General features: G+C 32.0%; 3 protein-coding genes across 3 annotated transcripts; 2 read left to right on the top strand and 1 right to left on the bottom strand.

The window, feature by feature from the left end:
* Positions 1-2,435: 2,435 nt before the first annotated feature.
* On the bottom strand, positions 2,436-3,904 carry LOC18055347 (RING-H2 finger protein ATL56). Its single transcript, XM_006453412.2, has 2 exons — positions 3,196-3,904; positions 2,436-2,605 (listed from the first exon to the last, which is right to left on the bottom strand). Exons 1-2 carry the CDS (start codon positions 3,681-3,683, stop codon positions 2,572-2,574), a joined length of 522 nt encoding a protein of 173 aa, XP_006453475.1. The 5' UTR covers positions 3,684-3,904; the 3' UTR covers positions 2,436-2,571.
* Positions 3,905-12,223: 8,319 nt separating this feature from the next.
* On the top strand, positions 12,224-13,162 carry LOC18055349 (EG45-like domain containing protein). The gene is made up of 3 exons (XM_006453414.2): positions 12,224-12,361; positions 12,691-12,967; positions 13,061-13,162. Exons 1-3 carry the CDS (start codon positions 12,250-12,252, stop codon positions 13,065-13,067), a joined length of 396 nt encoding a protein of 131 aa, XP_006453477.2. The 5' UTR covers positions 12,224-12,249; the 3' UTR covers positions 13,068-13,162.
* A 1,636-nt stretch (positions 13,163-14,798) lies between these two features.
* On the top strand, positions 14,799-16,019 carry LOC18055350 (EG45-like domain containing protein 2). Its single transcript, XM_006453415.2, has 3 exons — positions 14,799-14,967; positions 15,356-15,632; positions 15,729-16,019. The coding sequence occupies exons 1-3, from the start codon at positions 14,856-14,858 to the stop codon at positions 15,733-15,735; spliced, it is 396 nt and encodes a 131-aa protein (XP_006453478.1). The 5' UTR covers positions 14,799-14,855; the 3' UTR covers positions 15,736-16,019.
* Positions 16,020-18,878: the final 2,859 nt, after the last annotated feature.

An 18,878-nucleotide genomic window follows, 5' to 3' on the forward strand; every position in this document is an offset into this window, starting at 1 on the left:
ACTTCCGCAGCAACACAAGATCTTGATTGATGCACTGGCCTGCCTTGCATCATCTTCAAATTCAAAATAAACCTACTTCATCTAGTTAGGGATTTGTCTATGTTATTTTTAGTTTTTGGGTGAAGAATCATTAAGTAATTAAATAAATACTGTTATATAAATTGATGCCATTCTTTAAATGTAATTATTACGAATAATTTGATATCAGTTTGTGAGAATCTTATTAATAATTTGATCACACTAAACTTTTGGGAACTCAAATGTTTTAATATTATATACAAATCAAATGTTAGCATGAGCTTTTACACTTCAGTTGTCAATAATAATTAGATTTATGCTTATTGCTTTTATTCAATTTTCTTCCAGTTTATTAAAGGGCCAAAGGCTCATGCTAAAATTTTGGACATATTCAATAAAGTCGGCTAGGAACGGGGCAGAGCCGCAAGGTGAGCTGTAGAAGACAGGTGTTATAATAACACGACTTAACTGGTTGACAAGCTTTTTACAGAAAATATAGTGAAAAACTCTAGTACTATTTACTATTTGTAAAGAGTCTAATGTTTACATTATGATTTATGATTGACCATCGGCTAACATAAAGGAGTAAAAATGTAGGGAAACCAAGATCCTTTCTTTGATAACCCATCAATCGATATTTTTATGGTACGTTTAGTTTCCGTATTTGAGAATCGAAATCCAGAATCAAGAATTAAAATTGAAATCTGAATCATGAGACCCACTTTAATTTAAAAATTAAGAAATCAAATTTCAAAATCAAAGTCATTAACAACATTTATTTCGTAAAATAAAATCAGAATAGTAGAACTCACTCCAATTTGAGAATGAAAAATAGAAGATTAATTCTCAAGGGTGAGATGGAAATGAGTCCCCTCCATTACGAGGAATGACCATTCCCCCTCCCCCCAAAAAGAAATAATTATTATCAATATACTTAATTAACATATTATTATCTCAATTATAATTAATTAATATATTATTACAATAATTACTAATAATTTTATTATTATTTAATATATTATTAACAATAATTAATAATAATAATATTTGAATAAATAATCACTATAATTAAAATATAAAATAATAATTATAACAACAGTTCATTAAGTACTTTTTAATAATTTATTACAATCTAATTCATTCCAATTTCAATTTCTAGACAAAGTAAACATATTGATTCTATTTTAGTAAACACATCATTAAATGGTATGTGTACTTGTGGGTTTGGGGAATGAGTATGAAACTCATGTTTACTTAGCAAAATGTAATTTGAAAATGGGAATAAAACGTGTGGGTCCCACACAATTTGAGAATAAAGAATAAATCTCATTCCCATGGGGGGGTTGGGAATGAAAATGTGAAAATAAAAATGAAACATATATTTACTTTTCTATCATTCTAATTTGTTCATATTTCCTAAATTACCCTTATTAAATTTTATTAACTTTATTATTTTAATTATTATTAATTACTGTTAATATTATTTTTAATAATAATAATAATAATAACAACAACAATAATGATAATATTGTTAATAATGATAAATTAATTATTTTTATTAATTATTAATACTATAAGTATTTTGGTAAATTGATTCTCATTTCCATTTATTTTGCCAAGTAAATACATTAATGGCATTCCAGCACATTCTCATTCCCATTTATTTTTATCAAGTAAACATTGAAATCTCATTACCATTCCCAGCCCATTCCCATTCCACCACATTCTCATTTCCAAAAAGTAAACACACCATAAATTCTAACTCCTAATTTACAAGTAAAATCCTATTTATATAGGCTAAGCCCTAAAATTAAGCAACACAATCCAATCAACTTTTAATAGAAAAGAATATGTACTCCTAATAAGTAACACATAACCCAATCGAACAAGAAAACTATATTAGGAAGCCCAATGTATATATATGATTAGAACAGCTAGCAAATATTGATTTAAAATAAATATAATCTCAAATTCCTATAATCCTAAATAAACAATTCTTGATTATTTTCAGATGCATCACTTAGTTTTGAGTAGGAGACTTTGATGATGAATTATCAAACTATCAAATAATCAAAGTGATATCTCCCTATATTCTGCTGCTTCTCCCGCTCTTGAAATTCCTTTTCCTTTTTTTTTCCCTTCCTCTTTAATTGGTTCTACATCAATTTGCTATCAGAAGCCAAACTCTTATTCATACACTTCCACAGATAAAACAGCCTCCAGAGTATAAGATGATAGATTGTGCATGCTGGTTACCACTTATAATTAAGGCAGTAGATCATTATGAAGCTAAAACATATCTGGTCATCCTCAAGAGACCTAGGAAGCCACTGTGTGGCCAATTTATTCATCATAAACATTTTAGGACTTCAAGGAAGAGTTAAAAGAATCAAGATGGGCAGCAAACTAAACTAGTATTAAACAAGCAACCCCATATTGAGAGACAAAAGAAAGTGCAAATATAGGAAAGCTTAAAACTGTAACTTATCAAGCTACTATAAGTGTGCTACAATTTATTACTGAATCCTCGAGCCAAAATGACAACGCAACTATTTAGTTCTCCCAGATTGAATAAAATGAGTTCCTCCTACACAATCAAACCAAGATATCAGTAGTCTGCTATTCCAGCAGAGCTTAATGGGAAACACCTGGAAAAAACCAGCTTTGAGGAGTAAAACCCCCATCTTTGACAGCAAACAGGTGCATTAAAAAATTGAATTCTTGATACAGAACCACATGCAACCATATTTGTCCCATGGCATATACCTTCACTTCAAATTCTAGACAATTTATCAACATGTACTACTTCAAAGAAGAATCCCATTCTAATCCTGTCAAATAAAGGCTCTATCTTATTCATTATTTTCGAATTCCAATCAAACTGTTTAGATCTTCCTACTTGTTGTAGCTAAATTACAAACAACATAACTAAATTATAATAACTCCCATTTCGACACTTATCCTGGTAATTTCGCTTCATAAATATAAAACATAATTGATCTTTCATTCTCAAGACAAAATTCACTCTTATCTTATTTTTTAAGAAAAAAATTTAAACAAATATTAGGCAATTCTTTATATTTGGAAGATCTTGATACTATACATTGCCAATTTGCCATTAACTAAATCAAATTGCATATAACAATTACTCATAAACAAAAAACTCAAAAAACTTACAAAAATCTGTCAAAGGTTGTCGGAGTCCGACAAGTCGGACACGCAGCGACTTTAAGCAGCCACGTATCCAAACACTTCCTATGAAAAACATGGCCACAGCCCACGAGCTTCCTACACCACTGCCCTTGTTTAAATCCTTCCAAACAAACCACGCACTCAGATTCAAACCCCGGCTGGGATTCGTTTCTCTTGGAAATTTTGAACTGGGATAAGCTTTTCAGTTCTTTGGGCGACAACCCATCTGAGTGACAGGCTCCGCGGTGGCGGTCGTGGTGGCGGTTGAGAGACGTAAAGAGGATAGGGAGGAGTAGGAAAGCAACCAGGCCGAGAAGAAGGAAGAACATCGAGGTTATTAGAGTCATTATTATCACCTTGAGAAGGATTGGGAGGATTTTCGGATTTGGTTTCGGCGGCAGCGGGGGAGAATCATGGCGGTGGTGGATGTCGACGTCGTCGTCGTAGTGTTGGTATCGTTGCGGCGGAGGCATGGCGGCAGATAAGGTGTTTGATGAAACGCGTGAATGAAGAAGAATCGAATATTCCCGTAAAGAGATGTCGGATGCCAACAAAAGAGAGAAATTTCTTAATTTGGACACTCGACGGGAGAGCGGTGAATAAAAACAGGAAGCAAGTCAAAGATCAAATCAAAACTTCCGACGCTTTACGTTCGTGGTTTGTGGTTGTGGACCACAGGTTTATAACCTTTTATATGGCGGTTTCGATATTTTCATTAATCAATTATTTCTTTATTTATATATATATTATCGTTTTGGATAACAATTTTGATAATTTCAAAATAAATTAATAAAAATAAATATATCAAATATATATATATATAAATAAAAGCGTGGGAATCGCGATTAATATTCTATTACAAGCTGGTTCAGATGTAAGGAGTATTATTATTTTGATCTGCCAAAACTCCATTTTGATTTGACAATTTAGATTTTTTTTATTTATACGAATTTAGAAAGTTGTTGAATTAGTGATTAAATGTTATTTATTTATCCTGTTCATTGGATTAATAGATGAATAATTAAGAATTTGCTTCTGATATAAAGAGAATAATTCATTAATTCTAGGTATTATACGCAATCGATTTGTGCTCCATTATTTATATGAATTAGCTTTTTTCTTTCTTGGTTGGAAATTTATTGAAAGAGTCCAAACCTATGATCAATTAAAGAAAGTGGCTCAATTTTTCTTGATACTTATTTTTATTTTAAAAGCAAATAAATGGTATTTCAAACATAAATATCTCTAATAAATTTGTCAAGTCAAATAAAGTGAATTGCGTATTAGCCACTCATGGATTAGTTACTTGACATATGGATTGCCTGTCGATTATCCATCAATAATCGACTCCGTACATGTGGACCACTAGAATTTTAAAGTTATTTTAATTTTTTTTTAGTCTCTTTTCTCATCCTCCAAATCACATTATTTCTTTGGTCGAATTGTTACAATTGCTGAAGTGTTCTTTCCACCAAACCCCAAATTGTCATGTTACATTAAATATATCATCACTAATAGTTATAGTTAACATTGATGGTTGTTGTCCTAAGTAGATATTAGGAAATCGACATGACAATTATTTAGTAAGTTTTTAAGGAATAAACTAAGGCGTGCATTTCGTGTTTTGGTTTGGTTTGGTTTTTATGGGTTTCGGTTTGGGTTATAATTTGTTCGGTTTTGAAAATTCAACATAAATAAATTCAAAAGTTAGTTTGATGCATGTTCAAATTCGGTTCGGTTTGAGTTTGAGTTATAATTTTGGGTCAAAATTTGGTTTGAGTTGAAATTTGAAGGAAATTGGAGTTTTTATTAGATTTTTTTTTTTATTTGAATGTAATCCGATCGGGTCAATGTTCGGTCTGGTTTTAACACGACTGAATCCAAATCCAATTGATTTTTAATTCTCAACCAAATCAATTTTTAGAATCAAATCGAACCAAACTAAAAACCGAATTAAATTTTAGGTGTGGTTTGTTTCGGGTCAACTTCAACTAAATTCTTAACTCTTAAAATATACCTTGTCAATTGTAGGGAATGGATAACGATCGACATTTACACTTTAACATTAAAAAAAAATCATATTTTGAGTATTATTTTAAGAAATGATCTAATGTATAAGGTATGAATTGAAAGTTTCATTTATTGCAAATTTGAAGAGTACATGTTCCGTCTTTATTTGTCTAAATATCAAATTGAGAACTTACAAGAATAATGGTGTGTTTATTTGTGGGATTGGAGAATCGAATTGTAGAATGAGAATGACTGATGATATTTACTTGTTAAAATAAAAGGGAGAATGAGAATGATAATAATCAACTAAGTGCATTTTAGTAACTTAAAATAATTTATCTGATTCTTAAACAAAATAAACACATAAATGGGAACAACAACTCATTTCAATTATAATTTTTACAGTTCAAGTATATAACATATTTTAATTTTAATTTCAGTCTATTCCAATTACCAATTGATAAAACGCACCATAAATGTAATGTTGAATATCACGTTAATTTTATCATTAGTACTATGTTGTGGGCCTATGAACAAACTGATTTATGAGTGTAAAAACATGTTATTATAGAATAGAGTAATGCTATGCTGTTAGAACACGTGAGTAAAGAACATCAAACTTAGTAATATAAAAATGAAACATAAAAAACTTTAAAGAATTATGAACATTACGAATAAGATTAAAGTGCCAATTTTGACATTATGAATTAAATATCCTAAACTCACAAAATTGACTAAATGAGGGGTGCGGGTTATCTATTAAACCTTATATTTTATTTACTTTTACATTACAAATGTACTTATATCTACAATTAAAATTTATCAAATCCTCCAGATAACTTTGTGATGATGCAATAAAAAAATATTTGGGTGTGTAATGATTTAAACCCCTTCCATGAGAAGGGAAGTAGTTAATCACTCAAGGAAACAATTATAAAGGCACACACATGTATATGTATGATAATTTAAAGTACACTGAAAGGAATCCCAATATATATGCATGGCAAAAAGTTTCGGTCCAAATTTCGGCTCGATTGACTCGATTAGAATTTTTCAGGTTTTGACCTAAATTTAAAGATTTTGGGTTGGGCTCGGGCCTAAATATGAGGGTCCGATTAAATTTTAGGTCAGAGTTTGGGCCCTAACTATCCTAACTTGACTCAAAATTTAAAATAAAATATAAAAATATGATTTTATTTGTATCATTTTATAAGACATGATTTTGGATTATGTTTATTTTGTTATTTATAAAACTATATGGTTGAGAACTTAAGTAATTTTTATGTTTAAGTTAAATTTTAATATATAAGAGAGGTTATATTAAATTTTAATATATAAGAGAGGTTTTATCCATTAAATTACTTAAATATTAAAAAAATTCTTAAAAATTAAGGAATTCGGACTTGGACAAAAACCCAACCCAACACTGACCCAAAATTTAAATAATCAAGTTTTTTTCTAGGTCGGACCTTTTATTTTTGTGATCAGTCGGGCTTGAGCTCACGCTTGACCCAACAAATTGCCATCCTTACTAATATATGAGTTTTAATTGATATAATATTCATCCATTAGATGATAGAATAATAAATTTATAAAATATAAAATTCACTATGTAATAAATGAGTGATTCATTGAGTAGCGACTAAGTTACAATTTAAATATTGAGATCTCTAATGTTACTTTAATTTAAAAGATTTCCTATCCATCCTAACATCACATTCCATGTTATCCATTGATCAAGTGTATGTTGATAATTATTAATTAATAACAAAATCAGTTAATACTATAAATACACATGGAAATAAATGATTTACAGGAATTAGGATATAAACAAACATTCCAGATTAGTAAACATAACGTTATTAATAAAGGAAATAGGGATGCCACTATTCTATTACACTCCTAATCTGACACTTGGTAATAGAATTTATATTTATTTTAATAGTGAAATAACTAAGCTTATTTCCGAATTTTTTATTTCAACCGTTCGATATTATTAAATGTTAAGATTGATTTAGCCAAGAAAGTTGTAGCTGACTAAAGAAATCTCAACCTTTAATTGTATCTAATAGTTGAAAAAAATCTCGGATAATAAGCTTAATCTGGGTGACCAATTGAGAAAATTATATAAATTTATTTTCTAACAAAGACATACTCACTTTGTTAAATTAAAAATACTATTAAAATATAAAAAATATATAAAATTTATTTTCTCTAAAACCACCAAGATGGTGGGGGTTAGGCTAGAACCCTATTTGTAATATAGATCATAAAATATATAGAGAGGGACATAACTGAATACCTCCAAGTTTAAGAGAAGAAATAAGAAAAATACACAAAAACACACTAAGAAGAAAAGATAATAAAGTAGTAAAAGCAAAATGATAGGTAAAATCTAACGCCTAACATGAGGTACTTGCTATGCTTACAAATAAGTAATCCTAGATAAGCCGACAGGAAAGCTTGAGGACTCAAAAAACACTGATGAACCCGATGAGTGCAAGCCCAGTTAGCCATAAAATCAGGTGTGGAGATAGCCTCCCGAAGAACATGCCTGACCAAGACGGAAACGGCAGAAGACATAATGCGGAATTGACCCAAAGTACAAACATATTCCCATCGCACAAGAGCCATGAGAATTAATCCACGAGACTAGGGTGGCCGAATCAGACTCTACTTCAAGCACAGAGTAACCAAACTGAGTAGCAAGCTCCAAACACTCACAAATGGCCATTGGCTTAGCATAAAGGATTGGCTTGTGTCAAAGAAAAGAACTAAAAGCAGCTAAGACCACACCCGATGATCACAAAAAACCATCCACAGTTAGCTTCACCATCTTAGGTAGTGGTCGCAACAAGGAAATTTATCTAATTGGCTTCCCGGTCAGCTCAATAGTTCTCAACTCCTCTGCAATCTAAGAGCCTAAAACCCCTTGTAATTAGGATGGTTTAAAAACAAAGGCAGAACTAACAACCCTAAATTCTAAAACCACCCTATAAGTAATCAGGTCAATAAAGAATGCCAATGAGTCGAACTTGAAGACATTACAAACCCTTCAAACATGCCACAAAAATAAAGTAAGAAAGAATAACATAAATATGACTCATAGAAGGAGTACTTTGCCGCCAATGAACAAGCAAAGCATCAATAGTCAATACATTGAACATTATTTTTTCTTTGTTAGTAGCATCCCCACACAACTTAACAGGGTATCCGCATTAAAAAAAATTGATAATAGTTCATTACTAATTCCTTCCTTTGTCCGTGACATTTTTTTTTTCCCAGATTAACATACATACATGAAATACATGGCATGTCGTCTGAGAATTATTGTTGGGAACCACTTAGCGTTTAAAATTTATGTATATACGACTTATACTATTGTTTTATATACAAAATAATCAAGAACTAAAAGCTTCGTGTATTTTGCATTAAACAAAAAAAAAAAAAAATTAATCAAACAACTGAAGTCATGATGCAGAAGAGCATTTTGATTATGGTGGCCAACAGTTAATTTTTCTGCCACCGCATGCTTTGGTAATAAAGGCCAAGGTGTGATGCAGAGGCGGCAGGTGATGCTTTATGGAACAATGGCGCCGTGTGGGGAAAAATGTTAAGGCATAAGTGCACAGAGGCAAGAAATGCTGCGCCACATCCATGGACAGGCAATAACGTAAATGTGAAGATTGTTGATCATTGCTCAGGCTGCCCGTCGACCATAGATCTCTCGAGAGAAGCCTTCACTCAGATTGCCAATCCAGTGTCAGGAATTATCAACATTGACTACCACGGGCCAGTAACTTACTCGCGCATCTTCGGTCGCCCTTCCCTTGATTATCTGCAATTTTATGTTTAGTGCAATGCTTTTGTAGCTTCTATTCACCATGACCCCAACTTATGTGCGCAGGTGTTTTTCATCATTGGAATTTTATTTTCCCCCTGTTTATGCACAGTTCATTTTTTTTTTTGAGTTGCTATGTTAATAAGCCCTATTAAGACTCCAATCTAGTTACTAATCTGGTTCAAAATGATGAAAATTTTTGAATCATTCAATTGTGCATACATGTTAATTGTTTGAACAGATCGATTATTTATCGTCATCATCATAAATAACTAACGTCATCATCATTATTATGATGAGGGAGATAGGCATGTAAAAATAATATATATAGATTAGTATTTTTACATTTTTTAAACCGATCTATGGCACATTAAGTTGTATGGGTGAGTTTGTACGTATCACTATTATAGTATCATCATTACTTTTACACTTCAAATTTACATTTCGTCGGATAAAGCTACAGTAGAGAAGATTGATATGAGCTATGAGATATTCGTGTTTCTGGTATTTTACATGCTATATTTCACGGGTAATTAGACTGATAGTTAATTTGCTTTCTATACTTTCACCAATACTTAAGCCACCGCCTAGCAATGCTCATGTCGTAGCTTCTGCGGCTACGACAAACCTCCAGACTCCGGCTAGGGAAAAGGATCTGTGATTGTCCATGCCTTAGCCGTCGGTTCCATATGATGTTTATACATAGAATCAGGTCCTTGTAAAGGGGCGGAGTCAGGTGCTCTCATTGCTTCTATTACTGGTTATTAGACTGATGGTTAATTTGTCTTCATGAGCTATGAGATATTCGAGTCTCTGCCAATATCTCTTCTTCAAATGAGAGTAAATTAACCAAAATTGACAATAAAAACGACCCACCAAAATCAATCTAGACTTGGCTCAAAATGAATTAGACTACGGTACAACAATTAAGATTGATTCAGGAGAAGAGTTCAGGCTGACAAGGCCAGCCTCCCTGCTAAGGAAGCTCATACGTGCAATGTGGTTAGCAAAGCAGAGGACCATAGCAGCAGCAGCATTCGGTTACAAATTGATGACATGGCTTGTCAGTTGTCACCTGGTGGTTATGTAATCACTTGTACATAGTTAGCTTAAGCTATTGTGATTAGTTAAATTAGTAGTTAATTAGCTATAGTTGGTTACAACAATTGATCTGAGCTTCAGCTTTGTATATAAAGGAACCTCTTGTACATATCATTTGGTTGTTGATGAATAAAATGATGTTCTAGAGAATTCTCAGATCCAGTTCTTATTTTCCTTCAATTTTCTCACTGCTTTCTTAGCTACGAAACAATATTTTCATTCTTCAACTCTCCCAAACCCGATCGACTTAATTAACTGTGACTTCTTTTGATTTTGTCCAGCTCCTTGGGCTGTACTTGCCAAGCTTATATTACTAATTCAGCTTTCCATTTCTATTTGGATTTTGGCCTTCATTTTCTGGACATCGATTTTATTTGGCCTTTCATGACAAAGATTTACCCTTACCGACAACAGCTGAAATTATTTTGTTTAGAATATTAGGAAAGCTTGGGTTACAGCAACCAATTTGACACATTTAATTTGCACATATTTTGGTTGAGGATAAACAATATTCCTCTCCTCAATTGCTTGTCAAGAATTTTCCGGGTGCTTTAATTTACTAGGAAAATGGGTTCTTTTCAACCCTTAATTAATGTACGTTCAATTCAAATAACAAGCCTGACATATTTGTATCATTAAAATAATTAATTATTATAACGGATTTGATGTGATTAATATATTACAATATCCCCTCTTGTATATGAAATCCAATAGATGGTCCTCTTTCGGATCCTTGTACGTACACTACTGGAAATGGAAAGTGATGTTCGTTAGCTAGTGTGGTTTCGCCAGCGTGGATTCTTAATTATTAATTGCAATCAAAATACTACCGATATATACATATTGTTGTTGCACATGAATAAATAGCTCGTGACGTTGGATATATATGGTATATGAAGGATAAATTTTAATGTGGTATCTTGGATTAAGCATGTCGTATTTGAAGACTTTCTTTATATTTGAATCTGGTTGTGGATCAAATTGAAAAGTATCCAAATTATGCAAGCAAAGAATTCAAATGGCAAAAACAGCTAAAGAGGCATAAAATAACCAATGAGAGACAATTTTGAAAGCTCCTCTTTCCTTTTCATTTCTCCGTGAATTTGTGAACAGATTACAAAAGATTGGTTGCTACTTATAAGAAGCAATTAACCAACTTTGACCGGTTGAAGCAATTTCTATTTACATTTTACCGTACAATTATCTTTGATTACAAATTACTTAACGTTCAGCTATGTGGTTACAACTAGTCTCACCTGAATTATATTTTTATTTATGTATGAGTTATTGAAAGTGAATAAACGGTTGCCTTAAAAAGTAAAAGATGAGCCAAACGATTGCCTGCTATGGAAATCTAATTCCAAAAGAGTGATAAAGATATTTCACAAATCATTTTACTGGGAAATGACAAAATGGGTTGGATATACTATAGATAGGAAGACAATAGGTACGTGGAATGGAAAGTGACTTGATGAATGGTGACTATAAGTGACATCTTGGTGATCATGAAATACTATTTGTCAAGTAATTAATAATGTACTATTATTTACATTTTGTATTTATTTCAAATACAGTGTCATTTTATCTCAGGCGGTTAGTTATCAAATGTTAAATATGTCTACTTTTACTTGTTTAACCAAGCTTAGTCTTTACCAAAGTATTAAGGGATAGTATAAATCTTTAACGAAAGTTCTAGTTGATGTCTATTTTTACCGCATGCAAGTATCGAAGGTAGCTTATATGGCTAATTCATACTAAAATACTCAACCTAATTTTTATACTTGGTACAAGAACTTTGGCCGATGTGAGAATATTTCCCTGACATACCAATAAAAGTTGTTCAAAATTTATATACTTATAATTAATTAGTTGGTACTGTGCCTCCACTTGAAGACTTGAATTGAAACAGTAAGTCTATTTATTGAATATGACATAAATTAATTATATTGTTGTGCCGCAAACTGTGGGTAAGAAACTAAGAATGGTTGGTTTTCCTCTATAAATTTGGAGGAAACCCTTCACTTGTTTGCACCAACAAGTAAAAAAATATTGTTACAAGCCATTAGACGTAGCTTAAAATAGAGGAAATGGGTGTAGGCACAAAAGTTCTGGTGATCACGACCATGGCAATATGCCTAATTAGCTCAGCTGCATATGCCAGTGAAGGGACTGCCACGTTCTATACTCCTCCTTATGTCCGTGAGTATAAATTCTTCATATTTTCATAACTTGATGAATACATATATATGTTTTATTAATTTTCTTTTGCTTTATAAAAATAGTCGTTCTTATATACAATTGTCTGCACGCTGAGTTACGTTAAACATAGTTCCTGGCAATTTATTACCGGATTGCTGACAACTACGTTCTCTACTTTAGATGTTCAATTTCAAGAGTTATCAATTAGTTATCACGATGTAGTATCTAAAATCTAGTCTGTCAAGCCCAAATTCAATGAATATTGGGCAGGATTAGACTGGATGTGAATCCGATTGTATTGGGATATATTAAACTAATCTCTTTTACAGCCTCTGCATGCAATGGATACAAAAATGATGGAGTCATGATAGCCGCAGCAAGCTATGCAATATGGAACAACGGGGCTGTATGCAACAAAAGCTTCAGAGTTAAGTGCACCGGCGCAACAAACCAAGGGACACCTCATCCTTGCCGCGGCGGCAGCGTTCTGGTTAAGATAGTCGACCTCTGTCCGGCAGGATGCCAAGCAACCATTGATCTCTCTCAAGAAGCTTTCTCCCAGATAGCGAACCCCGATGCCGGAAAGATCAAGATTGAGTTCAATCAGTATGCCCACATGCCCAAAAAACCTTGTATTATGCGCACGAAACACTGTTATATATGATGGCTCGTAATGTTTTTGTATTTGTTATTTTGCAGGGCTTGAATTGAACTCCCTTACTGAGGACCAGCTGGATGGAATAAGATTATAATAAGTCATGCATAATACAAAATAGTTGTTCTGTTTGTTCTGTTTTGTGTGAGAACTCATAGTTGTATGCATGCAGAAGCTTTTAAGGAATATGGCTCGCTATGTACGGCGATGCTCATTGTTCTTTATTTTTATAAATAAATAAAAAATTCTTGCACTGCATGTTTTTTATTTTTATACATTGGCATCCGGAAAAACTTTTAATGTGGATAGTGAGTGTGCTATATGAATCAGAATAAATGTTGGATCTGTATAAAGAAATTATTATATTGCTCTACCAAACAGTTGTGGTTCAGTTGGTAACGCAGGCTGGGTAAGTGGGAAAAGCTCTCGGGTTCGATTCCCACAAAACACACTATTTGGGAGGGGTAAAAAGCCTTAACTGTGACTACACCCCGAATCCGAATTAGTCGGGGCCCAATGCAGTCGCCGGAAATCGGGTGGTTTAAACCAAAAAAAAATTATTATATTGCTCTTGGGTAAGTTTTGGATAATGTTATAGCTTATGCCCCCCCCCCCCCCCCCCCCCATGGGATTGTTATCTCCTGACCCTCTTGCTTTCATTGCAAAACAAATTCAATTAAACTTATCTCTTGGGATCCCCGTAAGCATCTTAATTATAACATTAATTTAAACACGATTTTTTTTTTCTGTTTGTTTGCTTTTGCCGTACGTATTAAAATCAATTTAATTGGTAATTTATTTTTTGTGCTATCAATTTAATTTTAGACTTTTCAATGTGATATTTATTTACTTAAAATCAATTTTAGACTTTAATTCAATGCGATATTTATTAATTTAATCACTTCAATAATTAAGTCACCAATGACGGATGAAACCCAATTTTATAATAATTTGAATTAAATTATAAAATTTCAATGCTTCACTCAATGTATATATACTAATAGCTCCTAACCTTTTAAATTCCCTAATCATGCTTTAAATTATCATAACTTATACTGTATTATCGCAACTATTTTAGTGGTTATATTGACATTGAGAACGTAATACAGTATTATAACAGCTGTAAGAAGTACCTAGTTGAGAAAAACTAAAACGAAAAAAAGTGACAATCTCCCTCTTGAACATAATTTAAAAAATTGAAATAAGAGATTGAAAATTTTCTCTTATTCGTTTAGTTCATTTTTTCTCCGAACTGATAACAATTGAAATTGGGGGGAAGGAGGGGGGGGGGGGGGGGTGGCACTCTCTTAATGCTACCTGCCTAACTTCTTGTGGAAATTTGTTGAGTATTTTGAGTTCTCTCTTCTTCACTTTCCACGAAGGTTGATGCAATGATGCCAATTCTTCAATTCAACGGCCAATATGTGTCCATTGTAATTACTACACCAAATTATCCAAGTCAAATTCACCTATATACTTAACTAAATGTTAATAAATAATTAAAAAGATTAAAGAAACCTTACAATTTAGATCTAATTACAATGGAGTCAAGTCAACTATTAGGTAAGAAACTGGTGTCTCATTATTCTACAAAAGCTATCAATAATTTGGACTTTGGAGGTAGTGGTTGCCAAAATCGATTAGTCCAGAAAGAAATATTACACATGAGCTGACCGTGAATACTCTATTGTAAACGCTAATTTAAGACTAATGGATCACTTGCTGCTCTCTATAAAAAGGGACAAATTCCCTTCTGATTTTCACCCAAAAAAAAAAAAAAAACACACATTATTGGTTGAAATTAATTTGACTTTCTTGTTTGTAGCTAGGTTGCGAGAAATGGGGATTGAGATGAGAATATTTATGATGATTAGCATAGTGCTGTGCCTCTGCTCAGCAGCAGTTCATGCCGCGCAAGGAAACGCCGTTTACTACAAACCTCCTTACAGTCGTATGTCTATATTCATTCGATTAATTTATAAAAAAGCTGTGACATTTCACCATCTTTGTGATATCTAGTTTTATACTCATAAACAAGGAAACAACGTAAGGGGGGCTTTTGATTCGCATGTTGAGGTCTTTCAAATCGCATCCATTCATTGTATTAAGGAAGAATGACACTTTAGTCCATATATCTTACAATTTATTTTTGCTACTTTAGTCTTTGATAGATTTTTGATTCCATATTTCATCCGGTAAAAATAGATTCTTAAAAAAAAAGAGAGACTGAGAGAGAGAGAGAGAGAGATTAAAATATCATTCTCTCTACCATGCATCAATTTAAGACTTCGAGTGCTGATCATTAAACCAGATAATTTTTTGTCCTTGGATAACAACAGACTCGGCCTGCTATGGGAACCAAGACAATGGGCCAATGGTCACAGGAGTGAGCGATGCCCTATGGAGAAACGGACAAGCATGCGGGAAAAGATACAGAGTGCGATGCATTAGGGGTGCAAATCAAGCTCCACATCCATGCAAACCAGGCAAGAGTGTTGTTGTTAAAGTTGTTGATTATTGTAGACAGCCATGCAATGGAATCCTTAACCTTTCCCAGGATGCTTTTAACGAGATTGCTGATCTCGACGCTGGCAAAGTTATAGTTGAATATAATCCGTAAGCCCAATTGATTTCTTTTAAGCACATTTGATCATTACTTTGTTTAGATTGTAATAAAATACTTAATAGAAGAAATCTATTGTTGTCTTGCAGGGTTTAAATTCGTGACAAAGGCTTCAAAGCTCGAAAATTGTCATAGTTTAAATGAGGATCGACGTCGGCTGTGTAGTAAGTAATGTTGATATGGCATGAATTTGCCAGTGGCTTGAATTGACAAATAAAAAAAAAAATAAAGATCCTAAATGCTTAAAGTTACTATTTATGTTATATTCTTAGTCTCCCGTTTGTGACTGACCATTTCTAAATGAACGCGTACTCGTCAAAATTGTAATAGGCGAGTGCATTAAGGATACGATACACTCGTTTTATCTTTTATGTAATACTTTCACGATTATCAATCACGTAGAATTAATGATCTTGACAAGGACAAATGTGACCACCTATAACTACTTCTATATTATTCACTTTGTAATAAGGTGATTTTAAGTTGCATTAACATGCACTTTAGACCAACCCAATAATGGTTCTTAATAATTCTCAAATTGTACCAACTACATTATATGAGAATTTAGATAAATTATTTTTGCCATACAGTAGAGCAGTGAGTCCCTAAGTGGGACCACTGATGGCTTCTAATACGGAACTTATAAAATTTTATATATTTAAAAACTAGTGAAATCTATTTTGGATCTCATTGCTCTGCCACATAGGATAATGCCAATGGATGGGCTAACCCACTCCAAGCTTAATAAGACTCCTTGTGATAATTGTCAGCTTCAAAGAGGAATGGCTAAATGATGGTATCACTACGCACAAGTGACATCATTGAATGATGAAATAATTATCAATTAATCAGAGAGAAGATTCCAACTTACTAAAGACAAATACAAAAAGATTTGAAAAACCAAAAAATTGGGGACTCCCCGAGAACGACAAGGTAAAAGAAATTTTCATATAATAAATTTTTTTAACTATAAAATATGAGAAAGTCTTAAATACTTTTTAGTATATACTCTCTGATAGTTAAATTATATTATATACATTTTAATCAATTACAAAAGAGTAAATATCTATATGTGATGAGCATTCAAAGAATTGAAATATAAACCGAAAGGCATCTAAGATTTTTTCTTTCCCAAAAAGCACTCCATAGCATGTACAAAATTGATTTTCCTCTATATTTAATCTTGATGACTTTAAAGAATTTGAATAAAATATAAATTGTATTACTTGTCTTTTTCAGTAACAATACAAGAGTTATTATATACACTTGATATCTCATTTAATAAGGCAACTATAAATCACAGACTTATTTCTCAATACATTACGAGCCGTTGGAGTGAATCAGGCGTTGATGAGAACATAAACTATTAAAGAGACAAGTCCTTGATATGATTTATTGCTTCGTGTGGTGCTTGCTTTGACTAAATCTTGAGTGGGCAATATGTTTTTTAGGACGGGACAAAAAAAACTGTATTCTTAAAAAAAATCAAAATTTGGTTCGGTTCTAATTTAAAAAAAAATTGAAATATATTATTTATAAAAAAATCAAAATATCGGTTCAGTATTCGGTTCACTCAACTGAACCGAAGAACCAAATCATTGTTGTTATTTTTATTTGTCTTTACAACATTATATTTATGTAGATGGAGTATTGGAGTTTAGTTATATATTTTACAATTTTAATATTTCATATTTTGTGAGTAGTGAGTACCTTATTAGTAGTTAGTAAAATCTTAGTGATAAAATATGTTTTGAATACTTTGTATTTATTGTTAATATTTGTAATGAAATTAGGATGAATTAATTGTTGAAAAAAAATTATGACACTCATGAGGCCCAATGGGCTAAAAATTTAGAAATTCAAAATAGACCCAATAGGCTCAGAACCGAAAAAAATCGAACCGAACCAAACCGATTTAAAAAATCCTATTTGAGTTCGGTTCTTATTGAATTCGGTTCTTATTCAATTCTTTTTATAAAATAATCGATTCTGCTTAATTTTGATTCGAATCGAACCGAACTGTGCCCACTGCCCAAGCTAATACAGATTGCCAAGTTGGTTTCGATCACGTGCTTGGACAGTGGCTGAGACAGTGGCTCATTTTATGAGGCTCAATAATTATTCCTTTCAAATCCAACTAATTAATTGACAAAATAGATTTTCCAATAACAATATAATTAGTTGAATCTTTCATGTATGATAAATTTTCCACAAAATCAACTATGAATTTCGTACTTCCTTCTCTTTAAAGATGTGTGGGAATGGAAGAACTTATAGCAGAGTACTAAGTACGAGATAGGTAGATATTTAATTTCAAGGAGCCGGCTAAGTTACGTTAAACGTAACTTACGCCAGGCACAGCAACAATTGCGGTCTCACTACTGTACAATGTTGTTGTGTCTGGCATAAGTTATGTTTAACGTAACTTAGCCAGAGCCTAATTTCAATAGCTATTACTGCCTTCACTCGAAGACTTGGAACGGTCCAGTCTAGAGATTCAATAGGGCATGCGATAACCGGACAACGACTTTTGGGTCTCCAATATTAAAAGAAACCAAACACCAACACTATCTGTTATCCTTTTGACGTTGGACGCGTGATGGGTTATTCGAAAAATAAAAACGAAGGGCCTGCAAAACATTAAGAATCCAAGGGCTGTTTGTTTGTTTGTTTGTTTGTTTTTACTGAAATACGAAATTATGAATTTTAATTATTTTCAAACATTTAAAATTTTTATTTTGTTTAATTTTTATACTTATATATGATTATAAGATGTTTATCTCTTAATGGAAAAGGTTAAATATTTTAACTTTTTATCTTAATGGCAAAACATTTGAATGGAACTTTAATATTCTTTCTCATTAATACCATATTAAATAAATTTATTTTCTATTATATAAATTATCCTTTTATTATTTTTTATTTATCTTTTTTTTGGTACGCGTATTCAACTATTATTATTTTTTTGTGAATGAGAATTTTAAACATAATAGAACTTTAGATTAATGTATTTTAAAAAAGACGTTCATCTCTTTGTATTTATATTTACTATTTTTATAATATATTTTGAATTTTATTTAATACATTAATTTTAATTTCAATGATTAAACAATTATTGATTGACTTATATGATTAACAAGAAAAAACATCAATATAATATAATACATTAACTACTAAAATAGATGAGAAAGTAAAATCAAAATACTAGTGGTGTGATTCTATTAGGATATATAATGTGG

The sequence above is a fragment of the Citrus clementina genome, unplaced genomic scaffold (assembly GCF_000493195.1).
Source record: "Citrus clementina cultivar Clemenules unplaced genomic scaffold, Citrus_clementina_v1.0 scaffold_1, whole genome shotgun sequence".
NCBI classification, from domain to species: Eukaryota; Viridiplantae; Streptophyta; class Magnoliopsida; order Sapindales; family Rutaceae; genus Citrus; species Citrus x clementina.